Genomic DNA, 26301 nt, shown 5'->3' on the forward strand with positions numbered 1-26301 from the left:
AACCCTTAGTTGTAACACGTTCTAAATTTGGCTTTTTGTCTCTGATTAAACTCTGAGCACTTTACTTCTGCGTGCTTGCTCACAGCTCTGTAGCAAACACTCGTCGAGATCGTTTGCTGAATCTGGAATGGGGCATAGGTTTCGGCTACTTGGAGCTACTCGCAGATGGAAACGAAACCACCGCAATTAGGCCGGAAAGTGTTGCTTATTTTCGTCCCTAATCATCTATCCTACCCTTCGCCAGTATAGCAATATCGTAATATCTCGTTGAGAAATATACCGCAGGGTTGTAAAGAGAGCGCGAGATGAGCTATTGTCAACTCCAACCGAGCTTTCTACCCATATAACTGTCTTTCTATACAAAAGCACAACACACGTTTCGTCAACATTTACTTCTTCAAGAATCCTAGAAATTAACAAATTCACGAGAATGCACTTCTCTCCTCGTGCGTAAAAACTAGCAAAATACATAAATATTACAAGTAGACACCGCAAAAAAAGGACTCAAGTGCTGCAGCAGCGGCACGTCTGGTGTATTGTCAAGCTGTGAAGCATCGTCAAAGAAATCAAAACTCAGCCGTGGAGTGGTTCACCACTTCAACAATGTCTACACCATTCCAGTGCCTAGCCAATCAAAAGAATTATGAAACCAGTTTCTTGTTAGGACAAGGTCAAACTTCAGTTCGGAATAATCGTGTTGTCGGCTTATCCCTTCCGCCGCTCCCAATATAAAAAGTAAATAATAGCCGTTTTTTGCGTGGTTTGCCAGCTGACCAAGCAGCTATCGAGTTGAATTCCAGTCCCGTTACTCATGCAATGTGGTCAGCGGGCTGGCTGCAGTTCTTACGCCAAATAAGCGTAAGTATCCTTCTCTCCCTCTACTCGCTCAAGGTATTCTTTTTCGATTAAGATATCAATACATTTCTGAAAAAGAACAGAATGAATAAGTATCATTAAATTACCGAAAACAGCCAACAGTGATCCACATTGAGCAAACGTTTACACCAGATGAAAAGATTCCGGATTTGCGACGAGTTTGGAAGACCAAAGCCCTGGATTCGAGGTAACTTGCCAACCTAACTTCACTATAGTTGATTTTACGGAGAGAAAAGAGTTACTCGTCTTACTTCTTCAATCGTTTTGCTGCTTACACCTCGACAAAACGATGAATCGGTATATAAAGTCACAGGCTGTACAACGGGTGGGAAACAACTTTCCTACAGAGCGCCACTGCTGCGGGGAAAATTGGGCCGTATTTCAGACTGCTCTGAGATAGCAAGAGAAAGAATAGTGGAATGTCTCGTTTCTAAACACAGTGATTACATCCCTGATATCCCAGTTTCCACAGGCCACCACAACCCGTTAATGACCAGAGATTTAATTGCAGAACCAGTAAATGGCATCTCATTGGAACGAGATTTCACAATGATGTCTAGTAAGAAAGACAGTCAGGGATTGTGGTTGCGTATTTAGGTACCTTAATGACGGGAACTCTAGGTTTGAATCTGCTCGAGAGCTGTGATAACACCTCCGCCAGCAGAGGTTGGTGCTTTAACATCTTCCTCATTTTCATGATTCGTACAATGGCTGCCTACAATGAAACAAGGTAAAACAAGACATCAATAAAAAAGTTCAGTAAACAAAATAACGACAGAATTCCTGTATTCGGACTGAGCTAGAATCCTTTCGCAACTCGTACGTTTCTTGCCCGTTGAGGGATCTTTACCGGGGTTCTTCCCGGTAGAAACAGCGTTGCTTGAAGCGCTAGTTGACTTCCCATATTTAATCAGATTTAATGGACCCGATTTTTATTTTCGCGATAAAGGCAATTTCTCGTTTACCTGCAGAAGGAGCAAGCGAGCTCCCAGCAGTTACTGAATTAAAATAAGGTGAGTTTTGAGAACATCCGAAACGGACTTACAGGGGACTTCATGAGCGTGGCAAGGTATATTGACAGTTTCGAGAAACGCGCCCCTCGCGCGTGCTTCTCAAAACTTCTCAAATCATTTCGGGCCAGAAAGCTATTTACGTGCATAACGTTCATTACCAGATATTAGAGTTTTTCATAATTTTGAAAACTAAAACATTGAAACCTAAACAACGGACTAGTTTGCATTAAAAACTAACACCAATTGATAGAAAAAGCAGGATTCGAAAATACTCCTGGCGCCCTCTCTTCGGGAGTTTTGAGAAACGGACCAGGGGCCCGTTTCTCGAAATTCCCGGTAACTTACCGGGTCCGATAAGTGATTTTGGTGATAAACGTTTCTTAGCAGAAGTCAATTTTTGCTAGCTTTGAATACTAAATTTTGAAATCTTGTAACTGTATGAAAACATTGGCTAAGTACCATGTCTGTAATCACTGTGTAATCGGCGAAAAAACATTTAAAAATATACTTATCGGGCCCGATAAGTTACCGGGACTTTCGAGAAACGGGCCCCTGGTGTCAGAATAACGAAGCCCTTCTAAGTTAAGATGTATTCTAAGTACATTCAACTCTCGCCTTGCGGACACCTCGCTATTACGGACACCCCGATAATACGGACAGCAGCTAAATCCCCGGCAAAAATAAATTAAAGATGTTTGACTGAAATAAATTCCCGCTATTACGGACTCTCGCTATTGAGGACACTAACTCGCGGTCCCGAGGGTGTCTGCAATAAAGGGAGTTGACTGTACTGTCTTTTGACAATAGTCTATTGTTAGTTCAGCAATAGTCTATTGTTAAGAAACAATACTTAAGATATATCTTGACTTATGAGGCCTTCGTGATTTGAAAGTTTGTTTCAAAGCGAGCTCCCTGTGATTCCTGGATAGCGCTTTTCCTTCAGGCTGATACCTGTGTGGACTTGTTACCTGTATAAGAAGTTTTCTGTCCTCTTCAATGTATTTGTGTGTTTGTTCCTGTTCTTGCCTTTGTTCTGTTTTCATGGGCACGTTGATATTAACTCTCAGCTTCTTACTGTGAATCAAATGCAAAATCAGGTCAGAAAACGAATTCTGATTCAAATATACGTGAAATAGAAAAGAAAAATACTGGGCTCCATTTTCTTTGGGTTAATTCGCAACTGCTTGCGTTGCCGCTTAACTGAGAAGCTCTCTTTTTCTGTAATTGACTTTTGTCTTGTAACATCTTGAAAATTCAGCGGCTTGTCGCGCTGCGTGCTTCTCGGATTTGCTTTACTGTTATAGACTGCCAAAACTAATTTTTAACTCACACTGAAGTTGTACGTGTAACCCAGTTCGTAGTTTACATTTTGTAATTGTCATGTAAGTAGTTAATGTTAATAAACCTATCACTCTCTGAGTTATTGCAACTGACGATGGCATTTGATCACGCCGAAATATGTTTTGAAAACCAATGTAAGATTAAACAGAAACATTCCGAGAAGAAAAGACATGATCACCGAAGGCAAATTGCAACAATTACTGCAGAGGATGTATGGGGACTGGTGAAGAAACCGTTTGTTGTCAAGGCTTAACTAAGGATGGAACAGCACAACAGACATGTAACACTCTGCTGGCATTTCTTTTTTTCACAGTACGTTCTGTTCAGAATCATGACCGTGTTTTGGCTCAACGAAATGTCCAGCACAAGAATCTTACAAACCAGTGGTAAGGATAAGGATGTTATTTGTCTGCTTGGGCGAAAGTTCTTAAGGGCATGCATAGGACGATTTAACAGTCCCTCTCTCCTCACGTCCCCGAAAAAAATACCTGTGGAAGCTTCAGCTGTATTGACATCACAAGTATGAACTAAAGGCAAGTTTAACACAAGGGAACATATATATCCACTTACTTTTTGTATCCAATAAAAAGACTAACTGATGATTGCCGGTCTAAATTGGAGCCATCGTCAGACGTCTCGCACATCTGAGAGAGAGAGATAGAGAGAGGGAATTATGCCACGGTTTGCACCTTTTAAATAGTTAACTCTAAACGTCTTTGTAATCCAAATTCCTTCGAAATTCGTCCTTCCTTATCCAAGTGATGTTAATCTTTCTCAATTTTCTATCAATTCTGCTTCGCCATTTGCCCAGAGATCCCCTTTGAATTCAGAGCTTATGACATAAGATGGATTTGACGATGCCGTCTGCAATTACAGGCATATTGCAACACTGCCCAACACTGCCCAAGGGGACAAGATAGAAGAACTTGTTCTTTGATATTTGGTGAACTTTTGCTTTGAATTTGAATGGGAAGGTATTTCAAACACTCGAAAGAGTGTTTTATCCGATTTCCAAATACCTCGAAGTTGTTAAAAAAAAAAAAAAATCGGCTGCACCTCGTCTTTTCAACCCACTCCTAGGTGTTTGGAAATCGGATGAAACAATCTTCTTCTTGTTTGATATGTTACATCATAAACCGCAAAAAGTAACGTTTATCGATTCATCTCAACCCTTTTATGATAATCGTGACTTGTAATCTTCGTACGATTTTCCACAAACGCTGCAAAGTTGTCAATTTGTTTCACTGAACGTTTACGCTTTAGAAATAGTAAAAGAATTCATAAGGTGGGCAAGGTGGAACAGTGACCACAAAAGTGTTTGACTTACAAGAAGTTTCGACTTCAACAGTATTCCAAGGACTTGAGAAAGAATATCCTACAAACAAAATAAGGGGAAGCAAAATAAGTAACTGTGTAAGGGACTGTGTAAGACTCAAAAGTTAAAACATCAGCCGCCTTGTACTACAGGAAAGTACTGGTTAGTAGCTTTCATCCGAATGATCTTAAGGCAAACGAACAGAACATAACATCAAATCAAGTGCGAGGGAACCCACCGTTTTAAGTTGAGTGTGTTCCTGAATCTGCTCCAAGGTCAGACTGTCTGAGTTATTGAACATCAAAAGTACACCCATCTGATAGGTGGATGCCTACAGTGAAACAAACATTTACATAATCCTTTACACATCAATGCTACGCGACCGTGAATGGCCATGACAGATGTCTTGCGCAAATTCCATAGTATTAATTTTCAAAAGCGCGCTGACGTCGCAAGGAATTTTGCACAGCAAGGATGTGCAATGCAGTTCAATGAAATCACCTTGAGTACGAGAAGGTGTTGGAGACAAAGGGTGCTTACCATTTACATGGAAAACCCGGAAATTCCAGTTGGAAAATCAAATGGTACGCATCATTCCATTTGGAGTACTTCTGAAATTATGGACTTCTGGTCAAAGTGATGCATTTTTATTACTGCTTTTGGGATTTACAGCTGATGTTCATACATTTTGCATGTTATCCATCTTCTGTTAAGACAAGTTAACTCATTTCGTACTTATGCCGAAAATTTCCTTTCGGGTGGTTTGCGTGAATGGTAAGCACCCAAGGTCAACAGTACGAAAGTCTAAAACAGGTTACAAGGGGGTGTTCCAGTAAGAACCTTTTCACGAAAAATTTTGTCCACACTTTCTTTTTCCAAAACTGACTTTTCCAGACTTAAAATCTATATCCTGAATTCGTTCCTAGCCAGGGTCAGATTCAAGAAGTCCTCCTATCCTCGGCCACAATCAGCACAGCTTTAACTTTCATCATGCGAAAATGAAGGCTCTCTATCTGTTAAGAAATTATACTTAAGAGGGCTTCGTAAATCTTTTTCCCTAAGAAAACAAGAGATTTAAGACTCGATTTACCAACTCACCGATCATTTCAACAATTCTCAAAGAGAACTGAACAAAATAGATAATCGGTTTTGGAGAAAGTAGTTGGTGATAAACCAGTTCTTTAAGATTTCTCACCTGGAGAGTGTAGCGATTCTTGAAGCAATTTGTTACCAGTTCACCCTGTAAGGACAGCAAACATGAACTCAGTAGCTATGGTCAACATGCTACTGGACCAATTGCAACAACACTGTGCGGGGGATGGATACTGGAGGTAATGTCGAGTTGTTTTCCTTGGACTGTACGGTATCAAAGACCAATGTACCTCAACTCACTAGACAAGTAACCCGCGACCAGGCTCTATTTTCGTTTACCTTAGTAAACCATTCCCGCGAAACGAAAAATAGGCACTAATTGTGGGAGATCAGTTGTACCAGGCCCAACTTTAGCGTGCAACCAACTAAGAGAAAAATACTTGAATAGCGTTGGTACATGAAAAGAGCTTACCTTGGACATGTGATAAAGCCAGTGGAGTTTCCGACCACTGTGTTGGCTGCTGTAAAATGTTGTAAAACGTTGATGACTTCTTTCCATCTGAAATGAAATCCAAAGTTAATAGTTATATGAAAGAAACTGCCTGCATTAAGGGAGCGTGTTCAATTAAACACAGGTGTCTCACACCCTGCACCAGCACAGCTGTATATGCCTCGGCGGTAAAGAAATAAGATGGTAAATTCTAAGCTTGGTCATGAAAATAGGAAAGATGTAGTATATAAAGCAAGACAATCTGTCTCTCAATAGGAATCAAACCCTTTAACCCACTGTGGTGCTCGTAGTATGGTAAATGTAGGTCATCTAGGAGGTTCACCTGTGACATGTGTCTTAAATACTGCTCGGATCAGTAGTGTCTAAAGCATATGGAGCTAGGCCTACAGAACAAGAACCATGCTGGTCCTTTTTTTTACATACGACATCCACTTTAGTATGTCAAGTAGTCATTCCAAGAAGTTACACTATTACGTGTCACTTGGAACAAAGTAAATACAGTGATTTTATAGAAGAGATAAGTGTTTCCACATAAAAATGATTCGCAAGTTCACAAAGAAAACACATACAAGTTATTGACCAGGGCTTTACCTCTGCTGGTAGAGAGAATGGTACTGACTGCTGGAACGGCCATGATCCTGAACTTAGAACCTGGATTGAAAAGTCCACTGAAGACAGATGAAAACACAAACAAAAAATATACTGTCAACAAAGAGAAAAACAGAGAGACATTGAATCACTGTAATCATTTCCCTAAAACATTAAACAACTTACAATCTAAGGCTTCTGTGTTGATTAGATGATTCTTGAATTTGTCATTAAGATCTTTGCTAACTCCTATGTCTTGGAACATTCTTTGAAGTTTAGATGTGTACTCAAAACCACATGCTTGCTGCAAGAGAAAGAAACAATGGAAGAGCAAGCTAAAATCAGTGTTCTTTCCTGGGGTGGATAGGTTTGTAGGTACACAAGTGAAGATACAAATTGGCCTAAGGCAGTCTTCATGAAAAATATATGCCCCTTCCCCTGGTCCTTCACATTAAAAGGTAGCACATCCCAGGGTCTGTACCCCTAACATTTTGTTTGTTTTCTCAAAATGTTCACCGGTACTGACTTACAGTGGAAAGAGAACATGCAGTTGAAACTTTCTTATGTATGCATCTGTGGGGGTGTTTAAACGAAAGCAGTCCAAAATCTCATATTGCTACAAGTCATAAACCTTTTTCATAACTGGCAGCAGATATTTATCCTTTTGTTTTCATGATTATCAGTCCTACTAGCATCGTTAACATGTCCAAAGTTCAGCAGAATTTTTTCTTTTCAAAATTAATGAGGTTAGTAGGGCTAAGTAACTGTACATACAAAAGAATAATAAATTGACCACTATTTATAAAAAAAAAAGAAGCTCAACACACTGGTGCATGTTTACTTTGGGTAGTCATGCTGGATTAGATTTTCATTGCAATACTAAAACCTACTAGTATAATGAAAACAAGTAAATGTCTGACTTAAAGTACTTTTACATGTGGTTTAAGCATTTCAGTTCAGAATGTTTTTTCATAGCATCAAGAAAACAGTTTTTGTAATTTCCAGTATGAAATATGGAGTTTTCATCTTGTACTGGAATAACAGTCTTAACCGCATCATGTAAACACCCCTTCACAAGTAACAGTACACACAAGAAAAGACCAGTGGACAGTTTGACATGCTGATCAATAGTCAATGCCACTGTGCTCACACAACTTTGTTTGGTATGTGTTGTCATAATGATTATTATAACCTCTGAAATTAGGTGATCTACCTACTTTCATTATTGCTACCTTACTCGTGAAATTAGACTATTTTACCTTAAGTTTAGAGATCATGCTAGCTTCTGCATCATCAGAAGCTGAGTTGTGCTGTACCAGTCGTTTTGCCAACATCTTGGAATAGAACTTCTGGAAGACATCTTTGTCTTCAATGTACTTAAACACAACCATCTGTATACATGTACGTGAAACAAGGTGTTAAGAAATACCATGGAAATGAAACTTCACACCCTCACAAGAAAAAATCTACAGGAAAAAATTCTACTGTTCACAGACATCTGGGCCAAGTTGTTCAAAGCCCAATGAAGCTAAAAAATAATCCCGAGTGAACATGAACTTTGACTCTAGTTTACTAATATTACTTATCAATAAAGGTTCTCCCAAAGCTTTCTGTCCACCAGTTTTACCTTAGATTTTTGTTAACCACAAGCTTAAAATTAACTTTAAAATATTTTTAACAAGCAGGATGAAAACCTTAACTTACCCTTAACTTTCAACTGGGGATGAGCATTAATCACAGTTTGAACAACCCGGCCCTGGGGGATATTAACTGACAAACAGTTGTAAAAATGTTGTTTATAGCAATGTACAGAGTACGTGTGCAACTGTCGATCCGAAAATACAGTTTTAATGTGTTTGGATAGAGTACCTTATGTGATTCAAGCACTTTCACTGTAACCCTCTATTGGGATCAGAGGAAAATTTCTTTGAAAAATCAGACATATAAGAGTGATTTCCAAGGTTCCTCAGGCCAGCCAACTAGATCCTACCACTTACCACTGAATTAAGAATGTCTTCTAGTTCAGCCTCCTCTGGATTCTTTGAACTGTAAATAATAAAAGCTAGAGATTCATCTATATTGCTCTTTGAAGCTGTCTTACATACATGTAGCATTCTAATTATTAATACTGTGATTCTTCCAACTTCTTGTCAAGATTTATAGAAACCATGTAAATTTTAAGAAATTAATGAATGATTTATGTTAGGTAGTAATAATAATAGATACCAAGTGAATTGTTGTTATGCTCTATCCTTTTTTTCTACCTGTTATGAAAACCTTTTATAACTTTCAAAGAGGCAGTCTTCTCATTTAACGTTATCCAAGCAGGTCTTGGATTCATCACACTACAAACTCAGGATTTTGACGCCTGGACCTGTATTCCATATCTATGGATTCCCGATTGTAAAAGATTAGTGTCAAGATTTGGGATTTGCATTCCAGTAACTTTAAAATCCAAGACAAATGTAATCCACTGCAATAATACTGGTGATGAAGCAGCAGTAATTCCTTGATAAACACTTTTTGAAATGACATTACCTTAGCCCAAAAGGAAACTATAAAATGCAGACCTAGTGGCCAGACAAAAATTAAATTCCTTGAATTTTCCCTGACTTTGAAAAAACAAAATCCATTTTTCCCTAACTTTTCCTGACTGTGACCACCCTGGATAATGGGACTTCCTTACATGAGGCAAACCAGGGAGCTGCCCATGGATGTCCTGCTTTACTACATGTTAATTTTCTCATCAAACTAAAATAGCATACCTTTTCTTTAGCAATGAATCACAGTATCTTGCTAGAAGTTCAGGAGACTTGGATGAACTTTGAGCTTGTTTAGTGACAAAGTTATTATTTATAAACTTGCCACAAGCCTGTTAAAAACCAATCAAAGTCACCATAAGACAAAATATGCAATTAATCAGTAGAGAACTCCTGGCATCACTACAGCAACAACCAACGGATAGAAAGATACATTTATGGCAAAATGGTGCAGAGCAATCCACAAATTACTCTGGAATGGTCTATTTACTTTTAACCCATTTACTGGGTGATAAACATTTTTTACCAGGAACACTGTACCTTGTCTAGAGCTGCAACAAATCCTGCATCATTGTTGAAGGCTGTCAGGACTAGTGCATTGTACTTGCGATGAACTTCAAGAATTGTTTCTACATACACCTTGGGATCCTATAGAAGAGTTCAGTACCATTTGCGATTGCAGTCAACCCATGTTTAACATCAGTACTGTAAAGTATCATTGTCGAGTGAAGGGCACACAAACAAAAACTACACATACAAGCTGTCTTTGTTACAATTGGCTAGCTCTACAAGTAAGCTCCTAATGCCTTACTGCTACTGACTCTATTATGCAACGCAATTCTCATCACACCAGGTTCCCATTTACCATAGGTTTAAGGAGGCTCGAGGCAGTTTTTTTGGACTTAGGGTGAAAGTTTTGAAATTACAATCTCGCATACAAGATAAACTTCGATCTCCTTCACACTACTTCATCATTTCAACATATGATCAAAGTTCATTTTCTCATCGGTTTCCAAGCAACAGCTATTACCATAGCAACGGAAGCGCGTAGCCTCTCATTTTAAACATTGTCGATTATCTCGAGATCTAGTCGGACACTTTATGAGGAAACTTTAGGGATTTAAACTACTCAATCTAGACAACTTGTAGGCGAAATTAGATAAAAATCTGTAAGAGCGTTTTCAAGTAAATAATGAATCAATTTTTACGAGGTGATTTTGTTTATTCCAGCATTTTTCACCAATATCTCTGACAAAATAAAACTTGACACTTTGTCTTTTCTGTTAAAAGGTCCTTGCTGATAGCAAAACATTCTTAATGTATATTGAGCCTCATGGGTGTCTCCCATTTTAAGATATTTATGTTTGAAAACAGTGAAAATAAAGTGCAGATGAATGAAAAAGTTTCTACTTTGCATAAATCGAGATATCTTTAAAATACCCCAGCAGATTTTTCTGTTAAATTACAAGCGGTTAGAGTAAGAATTCTTTTCGATATTCACGCAAGTTTTAGGCTCAAGAACCGAAACCGGTGTTAGATAAGAAGGTTTCAGTCATTATTCGCTTTCTCCGAACAAGAATTTTATTTTGTTTGTCCCGGTCTATTCCACTGCTGTGAATATTTATGATTACGTGAAGTCGTGCAAAAGGTAACATTTACATAAATATATGCTCCTGCTTCTCAAGTCTTCCATTGTAAATTTTACCTTTTGCACGACTTCACGTTATGATAAATATTCAAAGCACGTGAATAGCAGTGAAATAGACCGGGACAAACAAAATAAAATTCTTGTTCGGAGAAAGCGAATAACAACTGAAACTTGACCAAGATTCAGCCTTCTTATCTAACACCAATTTCGGTTCCTGAGTCTAAAACTTGCGTAGATATCGAAAGGAATTATTACTTTAACCGCTTGTAATTTCACAGAAAAATCTGCGGGGGCACTTTAAAGATATCTCGATTTATGCAAAGTAGGAACTTTTTCATTCATCTGCGCTTTATTTTCACTGTTTTCAAACATAAATATCTTAAAATTGGAGACACCCATGAAGCTCTATATACATTAAGAATGTTTTGCTATCAGGAAAGACCCTTTGACAGAAAAGACAAAGTGTCAAGTTTTATTTAGCCAGAGATATTGGTGAAAAATGCTGGAATAAACAAAATCACCACGTAAAAATTGATTCATTATTCACTTGAAAACGCTCTTAAAGATTTTTTTTAAATTCCCCCTACAAGTTGTCTAGATTGAGTAGTTTAAATCCCTAAAGTTTCGTCATAAAGTGTCTGACTAGATCTCGAGATAATCGACAATGTTTAAAATGAGAGGCTATGCGCTTCCGTTGCTATGGTAATAGCTGTTGCTTGGAAACCGATGAGAAAATGAACTTTGATCATATGTTGAAATGATGATGTAGTATGAAGGAGATCGAAGTTTCTCTTGTATGCGAGATTGTAATTTCAAAACTTCCACCCTAAGTCCAAAAAAACTGCCTTGAGCCTCCTTAATGAGTTTGCCCCAAATGTACATTCCTATTGTAGTATGAAATGCCTGTACTAACATTAAAGAGAGAAAGTGGCTGGAGAAGGGATATTTTTTATGTACATGTACTCTTGTACACAAATCGTAGATAACAATAATTTGGACCTTGACTTATTTATGCGTCAACCAACTGTATACCAGTAACATCACTACCAGATCATGCACTAAACAACTCTTTCACACACTTGACTACCTTGTACACCATTAAAATGACTGTGTTGTTGCAATCCACATGTTTACTTACGTTGAATGCCTGATCCCCACATTTTTCTAAAGCATTGAGTCCTTGACTAGTTATGTGGTTTTCTAACAAGGTTCGAAGCTGCCCTAGTCCATCAGGTATCCTGGCAACCAAGTTGTACATGCGACCAAGATCTAAACATATATCAAAAATGTATTATAGGAAATTTAGAAATTAGAAATTAGCTACAGTGAAAAGAACAGAAGGCAGGTGACTGTATGGGTGTTAATTATCCACATTAAATTGCCTGAAAAATTGGTGATGAAGAGAGAAAGAAAGTACACTTTAAGCTCAGCAAATGATAAGATAAAATCATTTATCTTGTTATGAATGTGAGACAAAGAAGAAATCCGACTCCCATTTTTTCTTTGTTCAGTGCCTGTGACAAGATGAATATTTCATCTTTTAACCAACAAAGTTTGGAAATCACATGGATCATAGAGTCAATAAAAAGAACAAAAATGGTCAATTTCCTCCATGCATCATGGACTACAACTGTTTTTGCTTTTGCAAAGTATGTTACATGGTATACATTGTGTAATGTCTTGTACATTTTGCTTTGCAATCATTGTAACAGGTTGTGCAAAGACTGTTTATAAGGTAACATTACAGGCTTCCTGTAACAAAACAGGAAGAACACCACAGCCTTATCTAGACACACAATGTCCTTCCCAAGCCAACGCAATGCAGCAAGGGATTCCCTTATTTTCTGACTGGCCTGTCATTTGTTATGCACATTTATGTACATTTTATACAATTTTTTTTTCATTCCAAGTCAATTTCATAGTACTGATCAAAGCTACAGACAATTAAGTTCAAGGCTGTAGTTGAACTACAGCAAGGCCCTGTTTGACTGCTTTGAAGAACCAGCTTTTTTGCTATATTTTGAAGTTGATGTAAAGTGGATGTGGTCTTATTAAGCTAAAACCTACATACCCTCATTTTTATCATCATCTAAGAGGTTTTGAAATTCTGTATAGAAGATGTCTAAATGCTTCTCAATCAGGACGTGTTCACATTTTCTGGCAAGCTGCAAACAAAATAGAAATCACAATGTGAAATGTAGTGTCATTAAATTACAGTGTACTGTACTTGTTACAAATCAATAAGCTTTTGGAACTCTCTGGATACACAAACAAGGGAGCTATCCGGTACATTTTGTTTTAAAATAAACTGAAAAGTAATCTTTTGTAAGTAATTTGTTTTGTTTTAGGATCATTGTAAAAAGATTTAGTTTTAGCTTTTTAAGTATTGAAATGTGTTATTTTTTTTTTAATTTTTATATTTTAATTATAACATGACCACATCAGCTTTTATCATGTATAAATAAAAGATAAATAAAATAAATAAATAAATAAAAATTGCAGGAAGCAAATTTGTTAAAGTCCTTGTTTACTTTCCAAAATTGACAGCTTACCTCATCTTGAGTGCTTTCATGTAAATAGACCTGGACTCTCCTTTGTTCTTCTAACAGACGAGCTTCAGCCTGAATATTCAATCAATATTATCAACAAGTTATGTAACTGAATTGCATATCACACTTATTGAAGAGCAAATGGCCTGATCTGATACCTGATAACTTGGATACTGGTAATTTGACTTACATTGTATTTGACACTTTAAATCATTTTGCCAAAATAATTGAGATGTTACTTCACACAAAAATAAATCATTTCAAGAATGACATGAAACAAAAGTAGAAGTAACCAATACTGATGCCAGCTTGCCCTAACTTGCTTTGGGTGATCAAAGTGAAAAATGTGATTCAACTAATTCAAGTGTCGTCCAATGGATGTATGCACATTCTGGTAAGAGGTCGCAAAACAAAGCCACAAGTTGCCATAACTTGTGTTTAGTTGCATTTCCATTTAGGAAGGGCTTTAAAAAATAGTTGAGCACTGGTATGCAATTTTGTCTGTATAAGTAACATGAAATGTTGAACAAGAAAAGTAATAATTATTGTTTTTGTTTTTTAACAACCAGGAATGTGTACCTTTTTCATATACTCTGTAACAGGGTTTTCTCTTAGAAATTCTGTACTCTCTGTTGTATAAAACCTCTCTGTATCATCTAAAAACACTGATTCAAAAGAAGATTTGTAGACATTGAGGGTAGGCCCCTTGGTGGAAGGGTCTTCTTCATTTAGTCCAAGTTCAACTGTGGAATAAATATGGAGTAAAAAAGGTTAAGACAACAATGCACAGTGTGTATAAATAATGTTCAACACATATTAACAATAACACTGCCATGTACCAAAAGGAGAAGGCTCATCTACATGTATGAGTTAAGGATGGTGCCTACTTTTGATACTGCGCATACTTTCTGCGCATCTGGAGACACTCGGGTTTCCTATGGGTGGTGCCTACTAATACAAGGATATTTTTGTGCAGTTTAAGATTATGCGGAGAAAACAGAACCTAGCAAGTGCCCTTGGTATCCAAAAAGAAAATTTGGGGTAGCCATGCATTTTTCAATCTTCAATTTGGGAAAAAAAAAAAAAACCAACATGCATTGCTTTGTATTTTACCGCTTTTTAGAATAATAATATTGTTGCTTAGTTATCTCTAAAAAATGCGTGGTTACCCCCAATTTTCTCTCTGGATTTAAGGTGGCTTACTACAGTTTTTCCTAGACTTAGTAGCGCGCGCTATGATAGCCTGCCACACGTCAGTATTTGTTGCGCGTGCAAAAATGACGCAAGTAACCTCAAGAAGTAACAAAAACCACTTCAGCACTTGAAAGGCGTCAAATCTCTTTGGTATATGTAGCGATAGTTTCAAAACTCCGTTCAAACATGTAATCAAGCCTAGGGCCAAAAAAATATGGCAAAAAAGTTTGATAAACACTCGGTAAAAGAGCTCCAATTTACTGTACCTTTCTCGCACGCGATACATGGCGTTACATGAGCGCGCGCTTAAATAAAGGGCATGCGCAATTCAATTCTCGTCCGAGGTTGTAAAAATCTGTCTTTGATCGAGGATTGCTCGAAAACTTACCGTACAACTGATGATGAAATTTTCACGGTTGATTTGTTCGGATGAATCACGTTTGGAGCCAAAATTTTTGAAAAATCTGTAAGACAGATTTTGAGCTATTTTTGATTTCACATTCTTTTAGTTTGCACAAAAACTGTCTTACAGATTTTAATTTTACTTTGCATGAATGTTAAATCAGACCCAATTTCTTATTCCTGAAATTTTCAGGTGGGGTCATACGGGTAGAATTTGAGAAAAACGTGACTTAACCTACTAGTGCCCAGTCTCTCATTGGGTACTCGGTCGCTCATTTTGGCTATTTGCTGACGTTTAATTGTTCAAATTTCACATAGAATCGTAACAGACTTAAGCAAACAGTAAATAGTGAAGGGAAAAACAGCTTGGAACCTTTTTATAAAAGAGTTAAAAGTTGTGCCCTTATACTCCATTAAAACTGTAGTAAGCCACCTTAAAAAAGTCCTTCCTAAGAACTGCTTTTCCCTCATAGTCATAAATAACACAAGAATACTTCTCTATTAGTAGGCACCATCCTTAACATATCAAACTTTTTAAAAGTATCTGGAGGTATGTAGAGGTATGTGGTTGGTTGAATACAACTGCAGTGTACTACCTGTATATAGTGTCATAATCAACTTAAGTTTTAAATGTTACTATAAAATTATGAATCAGAGAAGCAAGAACCCTTGACATCCTGACAACGTATTGTCTGCTGATAAAAGCTCTTTTGTCTTCTATTGTTGTTATTGTCCTCAAGAAGGAGAAAACAATAAGAATTCATCTACTGAACATAAATCCTGAAAGGCGTAGGGTCTTACAAAAGAGTTTTAACCACTTAAAAATCTCATTTTGAAAGAAAATGGCAGCCTGTTACAACCACTGTTTAGTACACACAACAAATTGCCCTTGCAAAAGTGCATTAACTGTTGTAACTAAACGTTTGTGGATGTCATGCAACTCAGCTTCACTTACTGGTATATGTAGTGAACCTACATGTATTATTACTGTATGACTGATGTTTTTTTCATCTCACTCTGGTTTTCTTCGCAACAAGGTGACATTACACATATAATTCTGACTACTTCTTTGAATTTGGATTGACAAATAACTTTGCTGAATAAACAGGAAGAGATTCACTATACTTAATAATTACACAGGCTATAAGACATTCAGAAAATTATTATAAACACATACCATAACACTGGATCACTCCACTGACAAGTCTTGTGTTAATTGTCTCTCCATTCCTTTCTCTCTCAATCAGCCGCAACACAGCATTTGTAACCTGATAATAACAGCAAATAGCAAAACTAGGAGTTGGAAACAGTATGCACAGCCGTACTGTGACAAACAAAATTAATACATATGTACAATATTATTAACAATAACAAAACTGAGCAGGTTTTCAAAGCAATGTACATGACATTTAGGTTTTAAACTATTGGGAAAACTTTTCTGGTTTTTCTTGCATATTTAGTGAGATTCTGGCAGATTTGATGTAGAACTGTTAATGACACCATTTAATTGTACTTTTAAGGCCAGAAACTCTCTGATGTAATTTATTTCTGGCACTGCAAAGTTGAACCAAAATTGCAGCAGGAAATATTCAGTAACTATATTTGCAGCAAGAAAAGACATGTTAGTTTGCAATAAATCCCTGTTTGCCATGGTTTCAGTGGTATATATCTGTCTGCCACAAGTAACAACAAAATTAAGATTACCTGTCTGTTCAGTGGTCTGAACAAATTCTCTCGCCAGGTCACTAGGGCAAGCTACAACAACAACAACGTCACTCATGTTAACAAGTTGTTTACAGACACTTTAGGCAGGCTGGGAATAATCTTTCTTTAAGAAAGATTATTTCAATAAAAGGATGTGTGGCTTTCTGGAGTGGAAGAGTGAGAGTCACTGCAAACCTTCTACAGGTACATGTACATTAGAAAATTGGTTGAACAATTGCTATTTTAGATTCCTTATCACTATAATTAGTAAGACCATCCCCTTCATCATACATCAAAGGGAGATTTCAAATTATATGATGGTCACCATTTCAAATAATAAGTCAGGGGCGTTTTTTAAATTTTATAACTTGTTAAGGAAAAAAAAAAAAAACAACAACAACAACAACAACATGAATACTTTGATTCGGTTTTGGAAATTATGTCAATTGTCATAGCCAGCCATAAAATGAGACCTCAATATGCAAGAAATGTAAACAAATGGAAAATGACAGAGCTACTTGACCCATTAATTTTATGCAAATAATATGTCCTGTCTTCCCTTTGAAAGTGAAACACAGACGAGGTGTTCACAGTTTTTGGATTCACACAGTTTATGTTTTTGAAAATTGACTGGTTGATATGACTTTCATTTTTGGGTGCCAACACCATGTTGCGGCACATTTGGCTCAATTTTCCAACATTGTTAGACACATTTGGTTAGTCCATGAACAATTTAGAATATTTACATGTTCACATAGTTTCCATAACGGTTAATGGTAAAATAAACGAATTGAATTGAATTGAATAATGGATAACATTCCAGTTTTTCCAGTTACATTTTTTATTGGGTGAGTCACATTTCTTGCCAAACAATTTAATGGGACAAAAAAAAAAACATTGGATGTCCAACATGGCCATCAAACAAGATTTAATGATATGTCTATTGGCCAACAATGTTACCAGGTTTAGACTTTGGCCAAGGCCTTGGTCAGCCATTTCAGAAACTTTGCCCAACAATGTAGACCTGCTAACACTATAATACATGTACAATGTACCATTTAATTACTAATTTTATCAGTTCAACGAGATCAACAACAAGAGGAAGGATTAACTCACAGAGTAAATTTCATAGATGCCTTTTCTTCCTTCATCGCACTCTCTTCGTACCCAGTGTCGGTTGAGATATGCACAAACTCCATTCAAAACTTTGCTTGAGAATCTATAATCTTCCCAGCGCTGGGTGTAAAATTTCAACACTGACTCATCCATGAGATCTGAACCATCCTATAAAAGATGAATACATAAGTTTCCCATGAGCAAACTGCTATGCTACGTTTGTAGGCTAGAAAAGGAAGTAAATAAAATAATGTTCACATTTCATTCAACTCCACCGTAGCATGAACCAGGAATAACATTATTTGGCTTAGCAACCTTCTAACAGGGTTTTTGTACACCAAATGAAATCCCATCTGAATTGGGCATGAAGTAGAAATGTATATACACAGATGACCTGCTCCCGTGGGCCACCAGAAAGGAGCTCCAAACATAGTCTGCCCTCTTCTATAATAATAGGCCTTATCACAGTTTTCGACACCATTTTGACAAGTAGGCAAACGTGTCTTGAAATAACAGTGTTTGTATGGAAATCCCATGTCAAATAATTTTCATAAAACATCGCTTCTGATAAATTCATGAATCAGAAACTTTTGGCACTAGGAAAAGGATTTTAAGAAAAAAATTAGGAGGGATGTATCCGTGCCAGAAAGTGTCCAGTCGTGTTTTGAACTTTGCATACATTTCCCTGTAATTTTTCCCGCGAACTATTTTTAGTAGCAGTTCACGGCTGGTTTTCGCTATACAGACAAATGTATGGAAAGTTCAAAACATGACTGGCGCTTTCTGGCACAGCTACATCCCTCCAATTTTTTCTTAAAATCCTTTTCCTAGTGCCAAAAGTTTCCAATTCATGAATTTTTCAGAAGCGATGTTTTATGAAAATTATTTGCCATCGGATGTCTTTACAAACACTGTTATTTCAAGACGTGTTTGCTTACTTGTCAAAATGGTGTCGAAAACCGTGAGAAGGTCTATTAAACTTGCATGACTTGTTGTTTAACTAATACACTGTAAGTTCCTGGCAGGAGTCAAATCCATGATATTTTTTATCTTTAGTCAGATGCTCCAAGACTGAGCTGCAGGGAGACTTCTGGCAAGCTACATTATAGGTCATATTTACAAGGTTCCACACAACACATCCTGTAAGATGTTAGGATTAGAAATGTTGAAAATACCATGATGTTGTGATAAAGAGACAGTAATTTCTCATTGCATCTTCTTTAAGCTTATCTGAATATTACTACCATTAAGCAGGTAAAAGTCACTGAATTAAACAATAGTAAAAGAAACATATTTTTACCTTTTGCATGCCTGTGAGGTAATTCCTGAGAAAGTCTTTTAGTCTTTTGTACAATTCATGACCGACAAACTGGGCTCCTATAAAGGAAGGTATAAGTAGGCAGTCATAAGTATCCAAAGACAATGGATTTGTGGCACCAAGTAAAATCATTCTTAAGAGACCTTTTTCACAAATGGCAGCCCATTTATTACTCTCTTATATAAACATGTATAAATTATGTTTATTAATATAATTTACTGGCCGCTGCAATTTATGAAAAAGGTCTATTCTACTGAAACTTTGGGTTACCTTATTTTTAAAAATCAATATTATTGTAACAAGTTATCTGGAATATTTTACGTAGATGAGACTCAAATACTTGTACATCCATTTCCTTCGCTAAATCACTTTCAAAATGTTTTCCTTGATTGCTTTCTTGGACATTTTAGTTATGACTACTCCTCAGACTGAGTGATAAGCAGAGAAATTATTGCACTTAACAAAAAGTATCAAGAATAGTTTCAATCACGTGCAACGATTGACTATGAGCAACTGCCAAGGACTAGAACTGTGCCAAACAAGTCTCATTGGTTGCAAATGATGGATCAGAGAATTACCTCTGCAGTGTATTTTAAAGTGCTAAAGTGAACCCATGAATTTACCACTGAACGTTAGCCCTAGTATTAAGGAAATGGGAGATCGCATGATGCAAAGAAAAATCTTTGACCTCATGAGAATCTAACCCGGATTTGGATTTGGATTTGATCATCTGTTGCTCTATAGAACATTGGTTGCAGTCTACTTTTGTTTCTGTTTATTCAAACGAAACAAGAAGAAAACACTTTCTAAAACCCTACGTCAACTGGAAAGTTGGAGCATTTCTGATTAACTAAAGTCTCTCGGAGTCAAGTACAGGAAAATATTTTTCAGTTACTTACCACCCTGGTTAGGGGCTTTTTTCTGTTTGGGAACTCTGGACTGTGACTGTTGATGAACACTCGTGCAGTAATTGTATACATGTCTAAAGACAGTCAAGGATCACAGGTTTGGAATAATCGCCTGTACTAAATCCATGTTTGATAGTTGTGCAGCATTGCTTATCATAATAACGTTCCAAAATGTAGTGAAATATTTGATGACTGTAACCCTTCAATACCGGCCAATACCGGCCAGCACCTACATAATTTTAGTGTCTCCTTACAATGTTATGGTTAATTAAATTAAACATACAGTTTATGAGAATAAAAGATGTGATCATCAAAGATAAAATGCCTTGATGTTCCTCTAACTTGTAGCATAAGAAAAAATGGAGAACAGTCAAGAAAATATGAATGCTAAATACTGGGGCTTCTAGAGTTACATGTAATTAACCCTTCAAGTAATGCCCTCAGAAGCAACTTTGATACCTCAAAAAACTACTATAAAAGTCTGAAAAATCACTTGACTTTCAAGACAGAAATCAGTGGGATACCAAATACCTGATGCTTGAGGATCACGGGCATGCTGTGGACTTAAACTGTCAGGAACAAAGACTGATTTTTTTTAGAAACTAAAAAATTATTCAAGCTATCTCAGGTACCAAGTTGTTTTACAAGGTGAACTGACCCAAACATGTACATGTACATGTATGTTTTTGCCACCTGAAAATAATGGACACCCGATAGCAATGATTCCCAAATATACCGGTGGAAAAAGACTACTAAATATGAAAGTAAGGTTGCTCTTTTGGTATTTTATGCTAATGTTTCCAACTAATTTTTTCTAATTACAGCGATGCGTACATGTAAGTGCAGCCCTCTCAAAATGTTTTGTAAAACAGACAACCTAACAGCCAGAGTAGAGTTTACATTTTTCAAACTCAAACCATTTCTTTTGTTACTTTTTTGCTTCAGGATGATCATCTCCAAACGAGGGCATTGTGTGGAGCCAATGCCTTAATTTGGATTGTAAGCAGCACTAGCAGTTGGCATTTTGAGGGTTGCAACTCACTGGAAATCCTCAAAACATAGAGACTGTACAAGCTCTTTCGGGGACTTAAACCAGGGTGGTCATAATATCTGCCCATATTAACTTGATAGTCATAGGGCATGGTTTGACTGTACTTGCTTGGTTGCCAAGATTTTACATTAACCTACTCTATATAAAAAATGCTATGGCAATTACAATGAAAAGACTGATTTCCTTGACTTCTACTACAGACAACAAAACTTTGAGTAAGAAGAAAGAAGAAGCAATAGGCCTTCTCATGGTTTCGACGCCATTGTGACGAGTAGGCAAACACATCTTGAAATAACAGTGTTTGTATGGAAATCCGATGTCAAATAATTTTCATATAAAATCGCTTCTAAAAAATTCATGGATTGGAAACTTTTGGCACTAGGAAAAGGACTTTACAGAAAATAACTGAGGAATGTAGCTGTGCAAGAAAGCATCTAGTTGCGTTTTAACATTTCCATACATTTGCCTGTATAGTGAACCAGCCGTGAACTACTACTAACAATATTTCGCGGGAAAAAATACAGGGAAATGTATGGAAAGTTCAAAACATGACTGGACGCTTTCTGGCACAGCTACATCCCTCCAATTTTTTTTCTTAAATAAAATCATTTTTCTAATGCCAAAAGTTTCCAGTTCATGAATTTTTCAGAAGCGATGTTATATGAAAATTATTTGACATCGGATTTCCACTGTTATTTCAGGACGTGTTTGCCTACTCGCCAAAATGGCGTTGAAAACCGTGATAAGGCCTATTGTCATGGCAACGTGGCATTATATTTAATCACTTGATCATGCGTCAACCAGTTATTCCTCTAAAAGTAACAAAAACAAAAGATGTGCCATGAGTAGCATTATTAATGTAAATTGTACCAGGAGACCTGGGACCAGCATTGACAAATCCCAGGTGTGAACTTTGCTACAACACAGGTTGGAAACAGAAAGACTTAGAGGAAACCAACAAAATTAAAAATGGTACGCCATGAAGCCTTATCAGTAGTATCTTTTCTTGGGATGGTGAATATACTAAGTAACAAACAACCGTCTTAATAAATCACTTGTAGGGTTCATTTCTACAACAAAATAAAATTCTCACAAAAGGATACGTGTATAGTTCCATATACCGCGGTTTCGACATACTCTGTTGCTTATAAACGTGTTGTATTCCTTCTTTAAGATCATCCCAGATTTCATCCAAGTTAATTTGGCGTAATCCATGCGGATTTTGTGTCCTAGAAGCCATCGTGTTCATAATTACAGCGTCCACAAACCCAAGTTATTAACTGACTTCCTGTACGTTTTCTTTCCTGAAACTCGCAGGAAAGAGTAGTCCTTCGCAATATCAACTAATATTTCCCCTAAAAGGTTTCAGCACTAGTTAGTATCTCAACAACTTCATCCCAAACGCGAAGAATTTGCTGTTTGACGTACACAACTTGGACGGATGCATGCAGCCACCAACACAAATGAATGGTCGAAACAAGAACTTCCCTCTTGACTTGGAAAGCGTTTCTCAAGCAAGCTGCACTTCAGAAGGAAGTCCCATATCCTTAGTTGAAATTTTCCTTTATAACTGCTCCGTCTCTCGAGGAAAATACCATCTTTTTATCACTTTTCTTCACGATACATTACCCTCAAGCACGTAAAACAAGATGGCTGCAAGCCCGTGACGTCACAGACACCAAGGCCGCAATGCATGCTTACCCGCGCCTTTCAAATTTTGCCATGAGGTTATCAAACGGAAGTGCGACAGAGGAAACGAAAGACGCTAACGGGAAATATGAAAAATACGGCAGATTTAAAACAATGCCTTCACTCCCTTTATGATAAATAAAAAGCTGCCAGTATTTGAACATAGGAAATTACGTTACGTAACGTTGTTGTGTGAATTGATTGGTTGGTCTACCACAGGCATCCCACACAAACGGGCCTGACGGTATCGCTGACTGCCAGTGTTAATTTTTTTTGGCGTGTGTTATTCGGTCATTTCGCAGTATGATGAGGAATGTACATGTCAGATGCTATCCAATATCGCTCTAAAATAACTGCGTCGACGAAGGAGACGCTCCCTTATCGAGTCGTTGTGTATGTTCCCAAGCGCGAGAAATCGAGAAAAGAGATACTGTCCATCATGCCCAGCGCGCGCGTTTCGTTCTGTTCCTTGTGGTTTCGCCCCGAAAACTACAAGTGAAGGTAAGAATCCCTAGGAAATTCTGGGAAACATGTTGAAATTGGATTTGCTAAAACTGTCATATGACACTGACTCAGAACAATATTGACGTTATTCGCATTTAATTTATCTTTTGTTCGCGTCCGTCGTTGTAGTTACTCAAGCTCCAGTGTGCCAATTAATATATTCAACCTGTTTGTTGCAGTTCATTTTCTGGAAATTCCAGAATTAATACATTATACTTTGATCATTTTAATCCGAATAAATATTGTAATCACCAAGGTCTGATTTGATAAGGGTTGCATGCATTAAACATCCAAATAAAGAAGAAAAAACCTCCTGCATGAGTAATGACATGCACTGGGAAAACAAAGAAGTGACTGGAACTACAGTACCCCCGCCGCACCCTTGGTAGGATGGCCTGTAAACACCTGCAAGTGGGACTGGTTGCATAAAACGTTTTTAAGATAACACGGATGTTAAGGATTGTTCTCAAACAATAACCTATTGTTTTGCAACTATACTTACAGGTTTCCGTAATCTTAACATGATTTATACAACCCAGCTAAGTGCCTAAGGCGACGCACTATAATCTTTGATTACTACTAGTCTTTAAACTTAAACGCACAAATTTTTTTTTTCGGGGCCGACCTGTACATTGTTAAAAGACAAACACCAGTAACTGTGTTTCCAAGGACCACCGTGACAAAATATACAAAATAAAAGCACCGGATCCTGAAGTAAAGGATCTTATCAGTCCAACCAATCCACTGCACATTGTACAGAGAAGAATAGGCCTTATCACGGTTTTCGACACCATTTTGACGAGTAGGCAAACAGGCGTGAAATAACAGCGTTTGTATGGAAATCCGATGTCAAATAATTTTCATAAAACATCGCTTCTGAACAATTCATGAATTGGAAACTTTTGGCACTAGGAAAATGATTTTAAGAACAAAATTGGAGGGATGTAGCTGTGCCAGAAAGCGTCCAGCCGTGTTTTGAAATTTCCATACATTTGTAAACGATAAACGGTCAAGTTAAGAAGCAGTTCAGACTTAATGCCCACGGCCGGGTTGTTCGAAAGCCGATTAACGCTAATCCACGATTAAAAGATAAACGGGGTATTCGTCTCGCTCATTAAAAATGATTTTAAAGGCTCATTTTAAGCTAATGGTAAAGAAAAGTCTAAGGTAGAACTTAGGGACAAAAATCTTTTGGACGAATCCTTATGGTTTAGTAAATATACTCGAATCAAAGTTTACGTTAACCCAGGATTAACTTAAGGTTTTAACTGAACTGGGCCGTGGCCTTTTTCCACAGCCTGGTACCAATATGGGAAATGAAGCCAACAGCAAGGAATGTTCTTACTAAGTGAATCAGCCATATTTTCATAAAAGATCAGAGAAGCTTCTCATGTATCTTATAGGGTGTCTCGATATGTCGGTCGTTACTCAATCGACACTCGACCGACACACGAGCGATATGCCGCTCGGCTATCGACCGATAGTCGAGCGAGAGTCGACCGCTGGCCTACCGATTTAGACAATCGATTGTCAATCAATAATTCGGTGACACTGATGTAAGTAATGTTTCGCCGAATTGACCGATAAGCTGCCGATGATATCTCGGTCGATACATCGGTCGACATCGGTGGACGCTCGACCCATTTTTCGGTGGGCTAGCGGTCGACTCTCGGCCGAGCGGCATATCGGTCGTTTGTCGGTCGAGTGTGGATCGAATACACTCCGTTTTTTTTTTATAAGAACCTTTTTTATAAGAACGTCGAGGCTGAGATTAACCAAAATTTTAAGAACGTATTAAGAACATTCTTCAGGCTGAAAGTCGATTAAGAACGTTTTTATTTTGCTGATCTGTGTATAAAATCAAGGTAACAAATGTAAATTAACCAAAATACGTAAGGGCATGTTTTGTATAACATTAACAATGGTGACGCACATCTCGGTTTGTCATAATCACTTTGATATGTTTCCTGGTCACGTTCGCATTGAGTTTACTGAAATATATGTAGTGTATATGTAATTTAAGAACATCTTAAGAACGTTTTCAGCCTCAAATCGCAAAAAAATATAAGAACGTTCAGCCTCAGCTCCAAAATTAGACGTTCTTATAAAAGAAACAGAGTGTAACGATCGACAAATCGACCTATGTATCGGTCGATATATCGATCGAGGCAGATACATCATGATGATCCATCACCTTTGGTGTAGCGGCCGATCACGTCTGCCTTGAATGCAAGAGACCGAGGTTGGAGTTCTCTCCGGCGAACCATTTTTTCACATAATATGTTATATCTTACTTTTATACATTTACCAATGGCTCAGCCTTGCATCTCAGCCGGTTTGCGCCACGCGTCTGGTATTTCTAGCATGAGCAACCCGGCGAGAACTGAGCGGCCACGGTTTCTCCAACTCTTGGTCAAGTAACCCTTTGCGTTTAAAAGAAAGTATTTAACGAACAGAAATATTTAAGTTAAACAAGACCTATAGGCTGTATACGCCTGGAGTTTTTTGATAAATCATGCAGTTTTAAAGGATTGCAAATTGAAGGCCAATCTACAAACGAGTGCAAATCAGTGCCCGGACCATGAACGTGCTTGACAAACCACTCATTAAAAGTCAATAATTGGGGAAAGAAATAACCTAAAAAAGAGCAAGGCTGATTTCACGGTCAGGGAAGTATATTTTCCAATATTTCGAAAGGCACGGCCTTTTTTCTTCAGGGTGTGTTTGAAACTGACCCTGTGGCAAGATACGTTACAATTTTAAACAGTTACAATATATACCTGAAAAAGGCTAAAGTTACATTGAGCTGGACTTGTGAAGGCTGCGTGGCGCAAAGAAATTATTAGTGTTGAGGTTAGTCGTGCCTTTCAAAATATTTTGTCACGGTGGTCCTTGCAAACACAGCGGTTTGTCACTGGTTTTTACTGAAAGAAATAACGACC

General features: G+C 37.5%; 1 protein-coding gene across 1 annotated transcript; it reads right to left on the reverse strand.

Annotated features, from left to right (window-relative positions):
• Window positions 1–373: 373 nt before the first annotated feature.
• On the reverse strand, window positions 374–22828 carry LOC146455311 (cullin-1-like). The gene is made up of 24 exons (XM_085094389.1): window positions 22270–22828; window positions 20107–20189; window positions 19190–19266; window positions 17890–18057; window positions 16774–16824; window positions 16247–16337; window positions 14053–14216; window positions 13477–13545; window positions 12996–13089; window positions 12063–12193; window positions 9817–9924; window positions 9502–9608; window positions 8734–8782; window positions 7996–8127; window positions 6923–7040; window positions 6740–6816; window positions 6110–6196; window positions 5741–5785; window positions 4784–4876; window positions 4558–4605; window positions 3801–3874; window positions 2858–2963; window positions 1478–1591; window positions 374–924 (listed from the first exon to the last, which is right to left on the reverse strand). Exons 1-24 carry the CDS (start codon window positions 22413–22415, stop codon window positions 844–846), a joined length of 2313 nt encoding a protein of 770 aa, XP_084950515.1. The 5' UTR covers window positions 22416–22828; the 3' UTR covers window positions 374–843.
• Window positions 22829–26301: the final 3473 nt, after the last annotated feature.

Source organism: Pavona decussata, unplaced genomic scaffold (assembly GCF_977016875.1).
Source record: "Pavona decussata unplaced genomic scaffold, jaPavDecu1.1 SCAFFOLD_280, whole genome shotgun sequence".
Classification (NCBI taxonomy): Eukaryota; Metazoa; Cnidaria; class Anthozoa; order Scleractinia; family Agariciidae; genus Pavona; species Pavona decussata.